This window comes from Mchenga conophoros, linkage group LG17 (assembly GCF_057382185.1).
Source record: "Mchenga conophoros isolate Kocher_MC1m ecotype Shallow Benthic linkage group LG17, M_conophoros_male_GT1.1, whole genome shotgun sequence".
NCBI lineage: Eukaryota > Metazoa > Chordata > Actinopteri > Cichliformes > Cichlidae > Mchenga > Mchenga conophoros.
In genome coordinates, this window is record NC_140542.1 from 12,833,079 (window position 1) to 12,848,262 (window position 15,184).

Sequence of the window (15,184 nt, forward strand, 5' to 3'; positions counted from 1 at the left end):
CTTCGTATGTATGTGATCAGAAGTGGAAGAGAGAGACAGATCTTCTATTTGAGTGAACAAAAAATTAAATATAAAATAAACTATCCCAGCTTTCTTGTTAATCTGACGTTGGATGAGAAGTCCTGGCTCAGTGTCCGCGCTAATCCATCCCAAAGGTGTTCTATCAGGGTCAGGACTCTGTGCAGGCCAGTCAAGTTCTTCTACACCAAACACACTCGTCCATGTCTTTATGGACCTGCTTTGTGCACTGGTGTGCAGTCATGTTGAAACAGGAAGGGACCATCCCTAAACATTGTCCAGAATGTCTTGGTGTGCTGAAAAATAAGAGTTCCTTTCACTGGAACTAAGGGGCCAAGCCCGAACTCCTGAACAACAATCCCACGCCACCTTTGAAACTTTACACTTTGCGCAATGCAGTCAGACAACTACCATTGGTTTTGGTAGTTGCCAGGACAAACTCGCCCATTGGTTTGCCAGACAGAAGCCTGATTCCTCACCCCAGAGAACACATCTTCACTGCTCCAGAGACCAGTGGCAGCGTACTTTACACCACTACATCTGACACTTGTGCTTGGTGGCGGCTTGGGAGTAGCAGTTTAGCCATGGAAACACATTTCTGTCAAAAGTGGGAAACATGGCAGAATTAGATGCTTTTTTTTTGCTGTGTGAGTAAACTGGTTAAACAGGAGGAATGATCTCCTGGAGTGTGACTTGCACCTGTCTGACACTGAATGAGCACTACTACACCTCCAGCTTCTCTTACTCACACTGCTTGTAGTTTGTAACACAGAGGTCCATGTCCTGCACAGGGTGGAGGAAAACTTCAACAAGCCTCTCTATCCTGCTGTGTAGCTCTACTATCACCTTTTGTATTGTAACACAGCCAGTCTTCTTTATATTAGCTGTTTGATGAAACCAGGCTTTCTGCTTTAGTGTCTGTGTGGCTTTTAATGCATGATTTGACTCTCTTGTACACAAAATGAAGACAAATGGCGATAGACTGTGGGAGTGGTCCTACAATCCTCCAATCAAATTGTTTTTTTGTTTGTTGTTTAAGTGAAATTGCAAGTGAATATTAATCAACAGCCCACAGAGAGGTAACAGTTTCTAATTTTTCATTTTTTATCTGTAATTGTGTATCTGCAGCTGCAACTTGAAACCAATAAAACATGCATTTTTTGTGAAGAGTCTGTGGAAATGTGGAACTTGAAGCCTCAACATAACCTGCTTTATTATTTTACTATGCATCACTAGGATCTTCCAGCCAGGTTAAAAAACACAGACACCTACCTAAAAAGATAAAAAAGAAAAGTGCTGTCCAATAAGCTTGCTTTGTGGTACACCCCTCACCTCAGACATCTTTTTTCACATTCCTCTTGGAATGGCTGAATACCACATTCAGCCATGCAGCAAGTTTTAAATCCATCTGCTCTGAGACCTCCATCAAAATACGAGAAACAGAGAAATTAGGTTCAGTGCAAGAGGTTATTTTATTATTATTATTTTTAACCGTTGACACAATCAGCAGAGAATCAAGGCATGACATGAAGACATGAAGAGGACGGGGTCAGATCTTGTTGAATGCTGCTACGTCGACACTCTGGACCTAAAATAAAGCAAAAAAATGCAAGTGTACCAGGATTATTCACGACAGCGAGTAACTGCATGAGATACTGTTCCTGATGTCACCCTGAAGAAAAAAAATGACTCAAACTGTTCTTGTACAACTGCTCGTGTTATGGAGTCTTTCAGCTTCACTTTGTCCCTTTCTGCCTCAAGGTGGCAGCAGTGTGCTGACTGTGGCAGATAATGTGATGATTCTGACACACTGCTCTTATTTTCCTAGGTGAGCCATCCTCACTGAACCTAATCTGTTCACTCCAGCTTCTCTGATGCTTTTAATCTATTTTAATTTCTATGTTTGAGTATGTTTACCTACATTTTAATGATAAAAAAATGCATATATGTAATTAAAATTAGCATTAAAAGAGTAAGGAGGAGTAGAGGGGAAACGGTGGCTTTGTCTATTAGCCGTTTTACTATTGCAAGTTAATGCGATTTGGATTTCAGCAGCAGATGGCTGTCCCTCCATGAGCCTGGTTCTTTAGGTCTTTCCAGCAGTTTGAGTGTTCTTCCTTCCTACTGTCACTAGAGCATCATTTGATTTTGGGGGTTTTAGTGGGGTGATTGCTATTGTGATTATTAAATTCTGGATGCCCAGTTAGTCTGTTATTGTATTGAACAAGACTTACATAATCCTCAAACTTGGTGATTTCCTCCTCTAACATGTCTGTTCCCACTTTGTCGTCCTCCACCACACACGCAATCTGGAGCTTTTTGATGCCGTATCCAACAGGAACCAGTTTGGACGTCCCCCATAACAGACCGTCGGCCTGTACTGAGCGCACACACTCCTCAAGCTTCGCCATGTCTGTTTCATCATCCCACTAAAAGAAGCAGAAAAAACAGACAGTGAGCTTTTTTTTCTTTTTTAAATAATTGACCTATGACCGGGCTCAGACAGAGCAGACTTACAGGTTTGACATCCAATAAGATGGAGGACTTGGCGATGATGGCAGGCTTCTTGGCCTTTTTCTCTGCATACTCTTTCAATCTCTGTTCTTTGAGTTTGTCTGCCTCTTCATCTTCATCACTACCAAACAGATCAATATCATCGTCGTCATCCTCCTCCTCCTCCTCTTTAGCTGGGGTGCTGGTCTTCTGCTGGACAGCGGTGCCCTGAAGAAAATTAAAAGAGTAGAAACATCTCTGGATTCTAAAAGGTGAAAGCTGGTTGAATGTTTAAAAACTCACGTTTGTATAAGGGACTGGAGGAGCAGAAGCTGGGCTGACGGCTGCAGGAGACTTCTCCAAAACTGCAACCCGACATTCCAGTTTGGAAAGTGCTGCCCTCAAGTTCTCCACCACTAAAGAGACATGAGATACAAGAGTGCGTTTAGCATGAATGAGGAACATGTGAATATGAATAAAGAAGTGATGCATATTCTAGCAGATCAAACACTGTGAGAGTTAAGACAACAGCACTGAATAATCCTTTAACTTTACAACCAATCAAATGTAAATCAGTAGTTAATCCTGTTCATTCACTTGTCTCTGTTTTACAAAAGGTCTCCAGCTCTGTAGGTCTGCTAGACTGGTGCCTGCATTTGCAGTTAGAGAGCTTGTTGATTAGGGAAAAAAAGTGTGATGACACCATTTTCATGTATTTTTAAAAAAAAAATCCTGTCAAAGTCATTTGATCATTATTAGCTGCAGTTCTAATAATACTTAACTTCAGCTGAGGGCACCAAAATAGCTCTGCTGTAAGTAAAGAAGGAAAATGCATTAACACCAAAGCTGAAAACAAACCCACCTTTGTGTAAGCTCTGGTTCTCCAGCTCCAGGCTCTTGATGCGGGAAACGAGTTCTCCGTGATCAGCCGAGCTGCTGCTGATGCTGCTGCCTGTGCTCTGAACCGCAAAGACAGAAACGGAGAGGGATCAATACAGTTTAATGAGAACATCTGATGGAGGATGTGGAATATTAGTCGTTTCATCAAACAGAACACCCATGTGTGAGAAAACAGCAGGTTGCAGTCTCAACAGCCAGGCTCTAGAGCCAGAAAGTGACAGCACAAGTATGCAGCAGTTTACAGACCCCAGTAGAAATATGCAGGTGACTGTGTCTGAATTGGAAACTGCACAGAAAAGGCATCTGTAAGCTGAGGTATTCAGATCAGTAAAGTGTGGTTTTCAACAAAGTCCACTGACAGAGGTGCTTCCAGTGACACACAAGCTTTGGTGGCACTTACAAGCTGAGAATGTTGGCTTATGGGAGGCTGAGCAGACCCTCTGTTACACAGTGTAGTCTTCAGCTTGGGGCCAGATTTCAGGGAAGAAAGGAAATGAGAAGAAGGGAAGGAGCAGGATTTATTGAAGTTCATGCCAAAAGGAGAGCAATGAGGAGCACAGAACAGAAAGCAACTGGAGCAACCACAGGAAATAAACAGAGCTCGGAGGTCACAGAAGAGATAAAAGACTACAACCACATTTTTACACTAAACCACATTTACACTTTAGAGCCTTCAGATCAACAGAGAGCTTCAACTCAAACAAAATCTCCCTTATCAGTTAGTTTAATCCATCTCCGTCAAGGAAATGAAAGCTAGGAAAAGTCAGAGAAAAGGAGGGCAACTGGTCCTATGTGTATTAGACTGTCACCATAAAATGATAGCACTATAGCTATGTTATTTCTAAATTAAAACTAGTTTTTGAGCTATGCCGATGTCAGACTGCACTATTATTTCTTTTTAAAAAGATGATGATCACAGTGCCTGATAGTAGTCTGAACTGGGCATTATGTGAATATGTAAGCTAAGATTAGACAGCTTACATTTTGGAATAACTTGAAATTATTTCCAAGACAATTTCAATTTGTCATCTCCATTTACTTAAAAGAGAAAGACACTACCCCCAAAACTAAAAGGCTGGATGCTCTGATCTAAATGGTCGGGATTGGTGAAATTATATTAGTATGCATACATGTACTTGGATAATTTAAGCACTTTTAATACCACATCAATGTTATCCATCAAATGGAAATACAGCGTGTTCGATGATACTTACCCCTGCTAGAGACTTTTGGATGTTCTCCCGGGCCCGGGCAATGTCCTGAAGAATGGTGTTGGCGCCAGCATCCTTCAAGAAAACGAACAGCTGTCAGTGTCAATTCATCTCTGACTTTATGACGCAAGGACAGACTCCACAATTAGAACATTTCATTCCAAAATATTAGATTGATTTACACCCCCCAAAAACAAACAAACAAAAAGGAAAAAAAACAAAAAACTGCATCTATACAGCTCTGGTCAAACCAGACCTCTAGCAGATTTGTGCTGCAGGTGCCTTTTGTATCATTTTAATTAGTCAACTAATTATTCTGGCTCAAAACACATGGTTGTGTCCAAAATCCCAAAATTAAGGCTTCAGAATCCAAAACCAGCAGAAGATGTTACAGTGGCGATCTACTTAGATGTTTACATTTTAATGTGGCCTGCGACCAAGGCCGTAATTTACTTAAATTACAATGTAATTATATTTACATACAAATATTTAAGGTTGGTACACTAGAATAAGGAGCTAACAAGTCAGGTTTTTACAGGAAACAAAGATAATTATACTAAATAATTTTAAGTACAGCGCAAGTAAAAAATAAATAAATAAATAAAATAATTCAATAATAAATAAATAATCAACATAATGAATATTCAATAATGATGTACAAAAATAATAATGTAAAAAGGCAAGATTAATCCACTTCATAATACCAAAATGCCCTGAAAAGTACAAAATACTAATGATATAAGATGGTGAAAAATTGTTTGTTTTCCCCCTAAACTACCAGGAAATTGTGTAGTACTTAAAGTTACTTAGAGTACAATTATTTTCTGTTTCCAGTAAAAATGTCCTGTATCTACCTTTAAGTATTTGTATGTAAATATACTTACATTACAATCTCAAATAAGATACGCTGAAATTCGTCCTTAGACAGAAGGTATATTCTAACGTATTACTTTATTTATTTTTAATTACAATAAAATATAACTTCAAATTCAGCCTGTGGAATAATAGTTTTGATCAAATACAGAACAGAACAAACAAAATCTATGCACTGTTAGAATCTAATCTCTACGCAAAGACACTTAAGATGTAAATAATCCACATTAATATGGTACAATGGTTTCAGATTAGATGTGATGATTAAAAGCTTAAAGCACAAGATTTAACTTGTAAGGCAGCGTGGTTACCTTTGTAGGTTGTGGTGAGCCATTCATGTGCTCGTAGAAGCGCCTCTCTGCTTCGTCATAGCGTGGTTTGTCAAACCAGATCTTTTCCTTGGCCAAAAAATCCACTGCACTCATTTTTCTACAAAGTAGAAAGCAGGGAAGGAAAAGACAGGGATGTATGAACAGGACACAGAAGGTCAGGGAAAAAGGAAATGAAGCCTAAATTATTACTAATTCTTATACTAAAAATCACTCAGCATACAGAGATTTCACCAATACAAAATCTGACTTTTTATTCTGTAAGAGACTAATTTTAATTTAGTTTTAAACAGCTATTCTCCACCAACAGCCACCCCAATCCAACTATACAAATGCATAACAAAAAAAAGAGGATGGTAAAACACAACAATGGGTCAGATAGTCAAAACACAAAGCATAAGGAAAAGATTGAACACAGATGAATGACAAAGAATGGCTTAAAGGAAAGAAAAATCAAATTCATGTGGGAAAAGAATGGAGGTGATATGATGGTCAAAAAACCCAAAAAACAAAAGATGAACTGAAACATCTGGAGCAGTTCCCTTCTCCCGGTTTGATCATACTTGTCCCTCAGTGGGGCGGCCGAGGCAACTGATGAGGCTTCTGCTTCTGGCCTGCGCTCCTTCTTCACAGCTTTATTCCCACTGCAACCATGGAAATGGCTCTCAGCAGCATCATACCGCCACTTGTCCAGCCACACCCGCTCACTGTTCGGATGGAGGAAATAGCGAACTCCTGCAGCTGCTACTTCTTCCTTCTCCGGGAGCTCAGCCGGCTCCTCTTCCTCTTGTATCGGGTGCAGAGCATGGAAGACCTCAGCTTTCCCCTGTGGGACCACACGTGTTTCCTCTGCTACAGTTTCTTCGTTTTCCTCCTCCTCTTCCTCTTCTACAAGGCTTTGAGGGTGGTCACTACATCTGGAAGTAGCAGTGCAGCTGGACCGTTTGGTGGAATTGTTACCATACAGGTTTTGGTAAAAGGCTGCCTCAGCACGGTCATAAAGTGGTTTGTCCAGCCACACGTCTCTGAGCAGCTCCACTGGGATGCGGGGCAGTCCGTTAACTGATTGCCGTACGGTTGGTGTGATGGCTGCTTGGATGACAGGGGTTGCAGGACTTGGGGCTAGAGACTGATATCCTTCATCAGGTGTTCTGGATGCAGTGGAGCGACTGGATGGAGCTTGAAGGTCCAGAGAGTTTGGAACTGATGGCTGCATCGACCCCTCAACAAAGCGGCGTTCTGCTTGGTCAAATGTCGTCTTGTTTACCCACACTGTTTGTACAACATGGTGGCAGGCCACTTGGTCACCATGGTTGCATGATGGGCCAGCAGAAGGTGGAGCTGCAGTGGATGAAGAGTTCAATTGTTTCCCGGAGGATGGAGGTGATCGGTTCGACTGGGTGGTCCCATTAGAAGAGCTTGCCAGCCAGCACTGGTAGAGGCTCTCTGCTCTCTCGTAGACGCTCCGTTCAAACCACACATTCGCGCACTCAGACTGCAGACCAATCAACCCAGAGAGGTGATCAGACGGCTGACTGCTTTGTTTGTTTTTCTCCTCGCTCTTGTGCTTGTCGACTTTTTCTTCTGGGCGGCTCTCAGGATTAGACAAACGTTTTCTGCGGCGACGGCTTTTGCCACTACGCTTTCCTTCTCCGTTTATGCTGCCGCTCTCCGGAGACGACGACGCGGTCTCTCCATTTCTCTGGCCTGGCTCGGCCTTCTTTCTACAACCCAGCATGGTCTTTGTGGACTGATCCACCTGATAGTGGCTGGGAGGCTGACCATGCTCTGACTGATCATCTACAGAGCTCTGGGTGTTCTTCTTAGACATCTTTGCGCCGTTGCGGAGACAAAGGAAAGAGAATAACAGGCACAGGCTTTTGGGTTAGTGAGAGAGAGGCACGGAGGTTTAAAGACACAAAGGGGTCGATCTATTTTACACAGTGCTGCTGATGAATTATTGAACTTTTGCTTTGTTACAGAGATGCACATTTATGGCAATACACTACAAAACAAATTCTACAAATCGGTAGCAGAGAAAAACATGCAGCATGCAAGCAGATGGTGTAGACTGAAGTTAGGTGACTGGACAAAGTCTGTCACCTTGAGAATTCAGCACTGCACTTTTCACACTTTCGGCACAGCAGAGAAAGGAGCAGGACAGTATTTGGAGACAAGTCCATCATTTCAAAATGCTAATGATCAAAGCAATTACGAGACGGTTTTAGCCAACTGGCTATGGAATACACATTTTTCCTTAGCATCTGGCGGTTGCCAGGACTGACTGGTCTGTAGGTTTGTGTGACTCAGACGTTAGTGCTCATAGTGGCCAAACCTCAATAAATGATGCTCTTGGTTGCTATGTCATCACCTGTTGGTTTAGTGAAGTCCTGTTATGGAGTCTCGAGCTAAGTTTTTCACCATATTTTCAGACTGTGAAACAGAATGCTTACTGGCTTGTCAATCACAATGGATAAGCTTCACTTCTGACAAGATACATCGTAGCCTCTACATATGCTCAATCCAGAAGTCTAAATTAAGCTTTGCCCCAATAAAGCAAGTTAATCCACAAAGACTTTAAATAATTGTGAGAATTTCTATGTAAAAAAAAAAACCCCAATCCTTTCCATGTGGTTATGATTATAAACTATTAATTCATAGAATTAGTAGATATGAGATACTGTTCATACAGAGGTGCCTTACCCCATTAATACACAGGCAATGCATGCCTGTCTGACTGATGTTGAGAAACAATAATTTTAACATATCGCCCAGTTCTAACTAGAGATGGCACGATACCACTTTTTTATGTCCGATACGATATCATAAATTTGGATATCTGCCGATACCGATATGATTCCGATATAGTGTGTTTTTTAATAGATAAAACTGTTTTTTTAATATCTTGCTGCATTTTGCATAAATTCATACTGAAGTTTAAATAAACAACAACACTAAAGCTATTCTGTTATACCTGTATGTAAAAAATACACTGCACCCAAAAGATTTCATAGTTCAGCAACACTGATCAATCTAATAAACTTAAACCTACTCCATCCTCCCTATTCTAGTATTTTAAAGAGTACTTAGCAGAAATATTAAGCAACCTAACTAATAGGGTTGCAAACTCCCAGCAAAAAAAAAAAAAAAAAAAAAATAGGGAACCACCCCCCACCCTCCACCTCATGATGCTTAATCGACGTAATCAACTTTAATTTCATGCAGTGTGAAAAAAAATGCACAGAAATAAATTATTTTTCAAAAACAATTACATAGATTCAACATCTTTCTTCAACAGAATTGCAGACTGCACAGCCTTCCCAAAGGAAAAAGTACTATAGCTTACTAGGGCATATTAGACTTAATAGTCACTATATACAGTAATGGACTTCTATATATTTTATATAAGATTAAAACTTTGGGTGTAAGATTCAGATAATTATTTATTAAAAGCTACACATTTTAAATGAGAATAAGAAAGAAAAGTGTCTTTGTGCCCCCTTTTCCCTGTTCATGCCCTATCCGCCCCCCTGGCTAAACTTTGCTAGATCCGCCCCTGCACAGTTACCAGCACTCAGCTACTTAGAAAAAGATCCTGGTGTAGAAAGTAGAGATGGACCGATCCGATATTACGTATCGGTATCGGTCCGATACTGACCTAAATTACTGGATCGGATATCGGAGAAAAATAAAAAATGTAATCCGATCCATTAAATATCACGAAAGCACCTCACAAAACTTGCAACACGCCGTAACTCACCTCAGAACATTAGCACGTCGGAGCAGTATGCATCACGTGATAGAGCGGCTGTGGCGTGCGGGACCTGTCGGTGGTCTGGATAGCATTTGGAGCTTCGCTAGCAACCCGGCATTTCATCTCCGACAAAGTTATCCCCGAGAGAAGTAAAGCAAATGTGTAAGTCCATCTCTGAATGTTTGTAAAGCATTCCTGCGTTAAGCTTAACAAGCGATATATGGAGCGACTTCCTCCTCTTGCTGCTACTTCAATCATGAAACTGCTTAAATGATCAGCTGATCGGCTTTTCTGTCGCGAGTCCGTGTCTCTAGTTTGTTTTTGGCCCACTTTGCACCAGAAAGAGGAAACCATCGGTTGAACAACAGCAGCACGTTTAAGCTTGATCAGCTGCTGTTAGAATTTATTTAATATTACTTTCTACTCGAGGATCTTTTTCTACGTAGCTGACGGCTGGTAGCTGTGCAGGGGCGGATCTAGCAAAGTTTAGCCAGGGGGGCCGATAGGGCATTAACAGGGAAAAGGGGGCACAAAGACATACTTTTCTTTCTTATTCTCATTTAAAATGTCGAGCTTTTAATAAATAATTATCTGACACCCAAAGTTTTAATTTGATGTAAAATGAATAGAAGTCAATTACTGTATATAGTAACTATTAAGTCTAATATACCCTAGTAAGCTATAGTACTTTTTCCTTTGGGAAGGTACCATCTGTGCAGTCTGCAATTTTGTTGAAGAAAGATGTTGAATCTATTTAATATTTTAATATATTGAAAAAAATAATTGATTTCTGTGCATTTTTTTTCACACTGCATCAAATTAAGGTTGATTACGTCGATTAAGCATCATGAGGTGGAGCGTGAGGGGTGGTTCCCTATTTTTTATTTATTTATTTTTGTTGTTGCTGGGAGTTGGAACCCTATTAGTTAGATTGCTTAATATTTACGCTAAGTACTCTTTAAAATACCAGAATAGGGAGGATGGTGTAGGTTTAAGTTTATTAGATTGATCAGTATTGCTGAACTATGAAATATTTTTTTTTGCATACAGGTATAACAGAATAGCTTTAGTGTAGTTGTTGTTTTAAACTTGAGTATGAACTTATACAAAATGCAGCAAGATATTTAAAAAAAACAGTTTTGTTGATTAAAAAACACTATATCGAATTCATATCGGTATCGGCAGATATCCAAATTTATGATATCGGTATCGGTATCGGACATAAAAAAGTGGTATCGTGCCATCTCTAGTAGAAAGTAATATTAAATAAATTCTAACAACAGTTTATCAAGCTTAAACGTGCTGCTGTTATTCAGCCGCTGGTTTCCTCTTTCTGGTGCGAAGTGGGCCAAAAACAAACAAGAGAGATGGACTCGCGACAGAAAAGCTGATCAGCTGATCATTAAGCAGTTTCATGATTGAAGTAGCAGCAGGAGAGGGAGGGAGAGAGAAGAGGCAGTCGCTCCATATATCGGTTGTTAAGCTTAACGTGGGAATGCTTTACAAACATTCAGAGATGAACTTACACACTTGTTTTACTTCTCTCTGGGATCACTTCCTCGGAGATGAAATGCTGGTTTGGTAGCGAGGCTCCAAATACACACAGCCGCTCTATCACGTGAGCACACTGCTCCGACGTGCTACGGTTATGAGCCGAGTTAGTGTCGCAAATTTTGTGAGGTGCTTTTTTGATATTTAATGGATCGGATTACATTTTTTTATTTCTCTCCGATATCCGATCCAGTAATTTACGTCAGTATCGGACCGATACGTAATATCGGATCGATCCATCTCTAGTCCTAACCCAGATCAATCGAATCTAATTTTTTATGAGTTTTCTAGAATCTGATTTATCAATCATGTCTTTCACGGAGGACACTGTATTATCAGAGCTAGTAAGATATCCAGCATATGCCATAGCTTTTATATTATTAGCACCATTTATGACTAAATATTTATGCAAAGGATACACATTAAACTGACCTTATAATGCACTCCTTTGTTTACAGCTTCCATTATGTACTTTACAAACCTTAAACAGCTTTGCAACACTGAACATACACAATGACATGATAGCAATCACAGGAAGAAAAGGGGTCATTGAGTAAAAGAAAAACATTAGTGGACCAATGCAACGCATGCGCATGCAAAATAAATAAATAAAATTAAAATAATAATACAGTAGGTATTACAATTCAGACATGCACTAAATCATGCATCTTTAAGTTTTAGTAATATACTACAATACAGCAAATGCATTCCCTATTGTTCATACAGAGCTTAGTTAAAATGATCCAAACTAATACAAAGCTATAACAACTTTGGGTACTGGTTTGGGAAGTCATTTCCTGCTTGATGTTTATGAGGAGATCTTAGTCAATCTGTTAACTCACCTTCTTCAGTAAAGGTGTTGAGCTCAACCTAGTATCAAAGTCAAATGCTCAACACGTTCTTTTCATCCAGTTAACCGCAAGCCATTGAAAAGAAATTTATCAATCACCACCTTGCAAAATGAATCAGACAATACAAGGGATACAACATTTAAGGAGGGTGGAAACAGTACAAAAGACGGACATAACTACCATGATGTGACCCATTGTTTTCTGCACTCCTGTTTTGAAGCCAAACGTTTCTACCATTTCCATTTTGGTTGCAAGAAACTGGATGTGACTTGAAAGGGTATGTCTGAATGTGAAACTGCTTGGTCATTGGCTCCCGACTTGTGATTGACAAGCCGTTAGCCAATGAACAAGCAGAAAATACCACTGATAAGCCTCCTATTTGACATGTGGTAGGTTTAAGATTTTATTGAGTATGATCTTAAAGGAGTAACTAAGACAAAGAACTAGCAAAGTGTTTACAGAGGTCAAAACAGAAAGGCTTTTTTCCTCATAGACTAAAGGACAGGAACACTCATTGAAGGCATAGTTATAGCCATCTTTAGGCTTTCAGACTAAAAACCGGTTTAAGGCACTTCCACATCGGCTTAACTTTTTCAAACCAGGAAGCTACATCCATCTTTTGTACTGTCTGTGCTCAATGCAAGGTATGTGACAGCGTTACAAGGAATACTCACATGTGAAATTCTGAAGGCAAGATGGGAGAAGACAAGCTATACATTAAAAAATTTATCTAGATCAGATATTCAACATGAAAGTCAACCTTTCCGCAGTCTTTAAATGGCTCCACTTTTAGCCTTGGATGATGCTGAATGGGAAAAATGCTTTCACTGAAATCCAATTTAATCCTAGAACATGAAGCAAAACTTGGACCCAACCCCCCTTCAGTTGGGAGCAGTTTATTTTCCTCTACATCATCAAAAGTAGACATTTGCTGTTAAAGCACATCACACCTTTCAATACTCAATCTAATTAACAGATCAAACAAATTAGATACGATGTGGAAAACAGATTTTATCCATCTTCTTAAAGAACTGCTGCCTAGGCTCAGCTGCGGTAGGAGGGGAGGTTCATTTATCCGTTTCAATTTCTGTGCATTTTCAGGGAGAGTGTATCCTGTATTGAGGAGCTCCACTAGCAGCCAGTATGGTTGCCTGTCACTGAAGTTAAGAGGATAGCACTGTTGGTGTGTGTGTGTGTGTGTGTGTGTGTGTATGTATGTATATATATATATATATATATATATATATATATATATATATATATATATATATATATATATATACACACACACACACACAAAAAACTAAACATACTCTTCTGAAGGCACCCCAAAAATATTTCATACAGTAGGAAACTGCCGTTTTTAATTTAGCTTAGTTTTATTAACAAAAGTTAATACTTAATTTCTTGGGAGCTATTTCGAGCTGCAGCTCTGGTGAGTATTTCTGGCAGCAGGGTGGTGCACTGGGTGCTGGATCAGCTCAAAATAAACTACATGGCAATTTTGGAACATGTCATGGCTTCAAGCAGTTTTTGGAAAAGAAAAAAGAAGAATTCTATGCAATGGTTGATTTAGATATAGATATATTTAGATATAGGCTGACGTATACTTAAGACAGTTTGATTGTCGGTTTTGGCTGGCTCACAACATTCAGTTGATATCCCTGTGACTTTAGAATTTGGAGAAAAATGAAATCACCCCAGACACCCTGTGGCATTATATAGAATATGCTTTGTTCTCCTTTGATGTAGAGTATCCTTGCATGTATATAGTTGGTGCAATTTCATTCACAAATAATTTAATTCATCAGTCCCTCCTTGATAACATTTAAAGAGGGTGGCTGACAAAGAATATATACGTGATTTAGAACAACAAGAATTCACCTCTCCTGTCCTGATCTGTATAGAAGCTCATCAGTGACCATGTTCCAGGATTCAAGGCAGCACTTCCACTTAAAGATACTTGTGTAACGTCATGTAGAAAACCCTGTCATGCCAAATGCTAAACAACAAAAGACAGAGCATCAGGAGCGCTGTCAACTTCCAAAGGTGCGCGCCCTGCTAACCTTTCATCTTCTTTAATTCGGTCCTAGCTAGAATTCTGCAGTAGCCATTTCATTTGCACCGGAATAAGTCTACTTGTTTTAAAACGTGGCCCTAAAGAGCTTCTTTTTAATACTGACAATGCCGTAAAAACCTAACCAGCACAAGCAGCCACTGAAGCCGGTATCCGGCAAGAGTGACTGCCGCTCCGACAGTGTTAGCACTAGCACGCTGCTCATTCAGCTAGCAGCTTGCTAGCCACGGCTAATCCCAGCCAAACGCCTGCTCTGTTAACCACTGAATATCCATCAGTTTACCCAAAATGTATTTTAAAGATTCCCACCACTAACAACCACACTGAAACCTGGCTGTCGGTCGGCGTTGAGCTTACTTACTATTGTGGGTTTTTTTTGTCTTGTCGGTGTGAGGCCGGGCCAGCGGATAAAACGTGTTTCTCCGGTCGTGAATGACAGCGGGAAGGAGGAAGAAGCGGAGAGGAAGCAAGGAACAGCGGTGATTGTGTGATCTTAGCGGGTGGGGGAGGGAAGGTATGAATCATTAATGTTGCCTCATGCTCTGTGTTGAATGTCATGTCGTTTTGATATATTAAAATTGGAATAAATGTGACACTGGAGTATTTGCATCTCACCAAATTAGGTCACAACTCAGTTTAAAGCTACACCTCATAATTTCCAACCGCTGTCTTAGTATGACAGGCTTTACTGTTTATGATACCTTCACTCAGTTATTATTGTAAGTCTCTAAATTATTTACATCTGCTGTTATAGACAAATCAGTGACAAAAAAAACAATGTTTCATTCTCTTTGATCTAGATTTCAAATCCTCTGAACTTTTTATTTCTATTGTTCAGCCAGTTCAAGTGAACAGTCTTGAATTTTGACTCATATGACGCACTGGCAGATGAACTATGTAATGTTATTCAGGGCCAGAAAAGGTACTAAATGGACTTGTCTGGAAATTTATTTTTCAAGATTACAATTAGTTTTGTGGTGCCTTTTGTTATCAGTGAACTCATGACTTTGTCCATCAATCCACACACACCCATTCATTCATTTTTTAATGTGTACACAGGTCTGGGCTGCAGTCTATAAAGAGACCAGACCTTTCCTCCCTAAATGCAAACTCAAGCTTTTTCAGAG

The 15,184-nt window shown here is 39.9% G+C and overlaps 1 protein-coding gene across 3 annotated transcripts; it reads right to left on the reverse strand.

The window, feature by feature from the left end:
- Nucleotides 1-1,471: 1,471 nt before the first annotated feature.
- Nucleotides 1,472-12,637, reverse strand: LOC146555142 (uncharacterized). 3 transcript variants are annotated; one of them, XM_085252420.1, is made up of 10 exons: nt 11,972-12,637; nt 6,388-7,655; nt 5,807-5,924; nt 4,626-4,697; nt 3,812-3,874; nt 3,374-3,470; nt 2,815-2,927; nt 2,536-2,739; nt 2,253-2,447; nt 1,472-1,606 (listed from the first exon to the last, which is right to left on the reverse strand). In XM_085252420.1, exons 2-10 carry the CDS (start codon nt 7,653-7,655, stop codon nt 1,568-1,570), a joined length of 2,169 nt encoding a protein of 722 aa, XP_085108546.1. In that variant the 5' UTR covers nt 11,972-12,637; the 3' UTR covers nt 1,472-1,567. The 3 variants fall into 3 exon arrangements, with proteins under 3 accessions (XP_085108546.1, XP_085108545.1, XP_085108547.1); XM_085252419.1 differs by lacking the exon at nt 11,972-12,637 and having other exon boundaries at nt 6,388-8,967; XM_085252421.1 differs by lacking the exons at nt 3,812-3,874; nt 11,972-12,637 and having other exon boundaries at nt 6,388-8,963.
- Between the last annotated feature and the right edge of the window lie 2,547 nt (nt 12,638-15,184).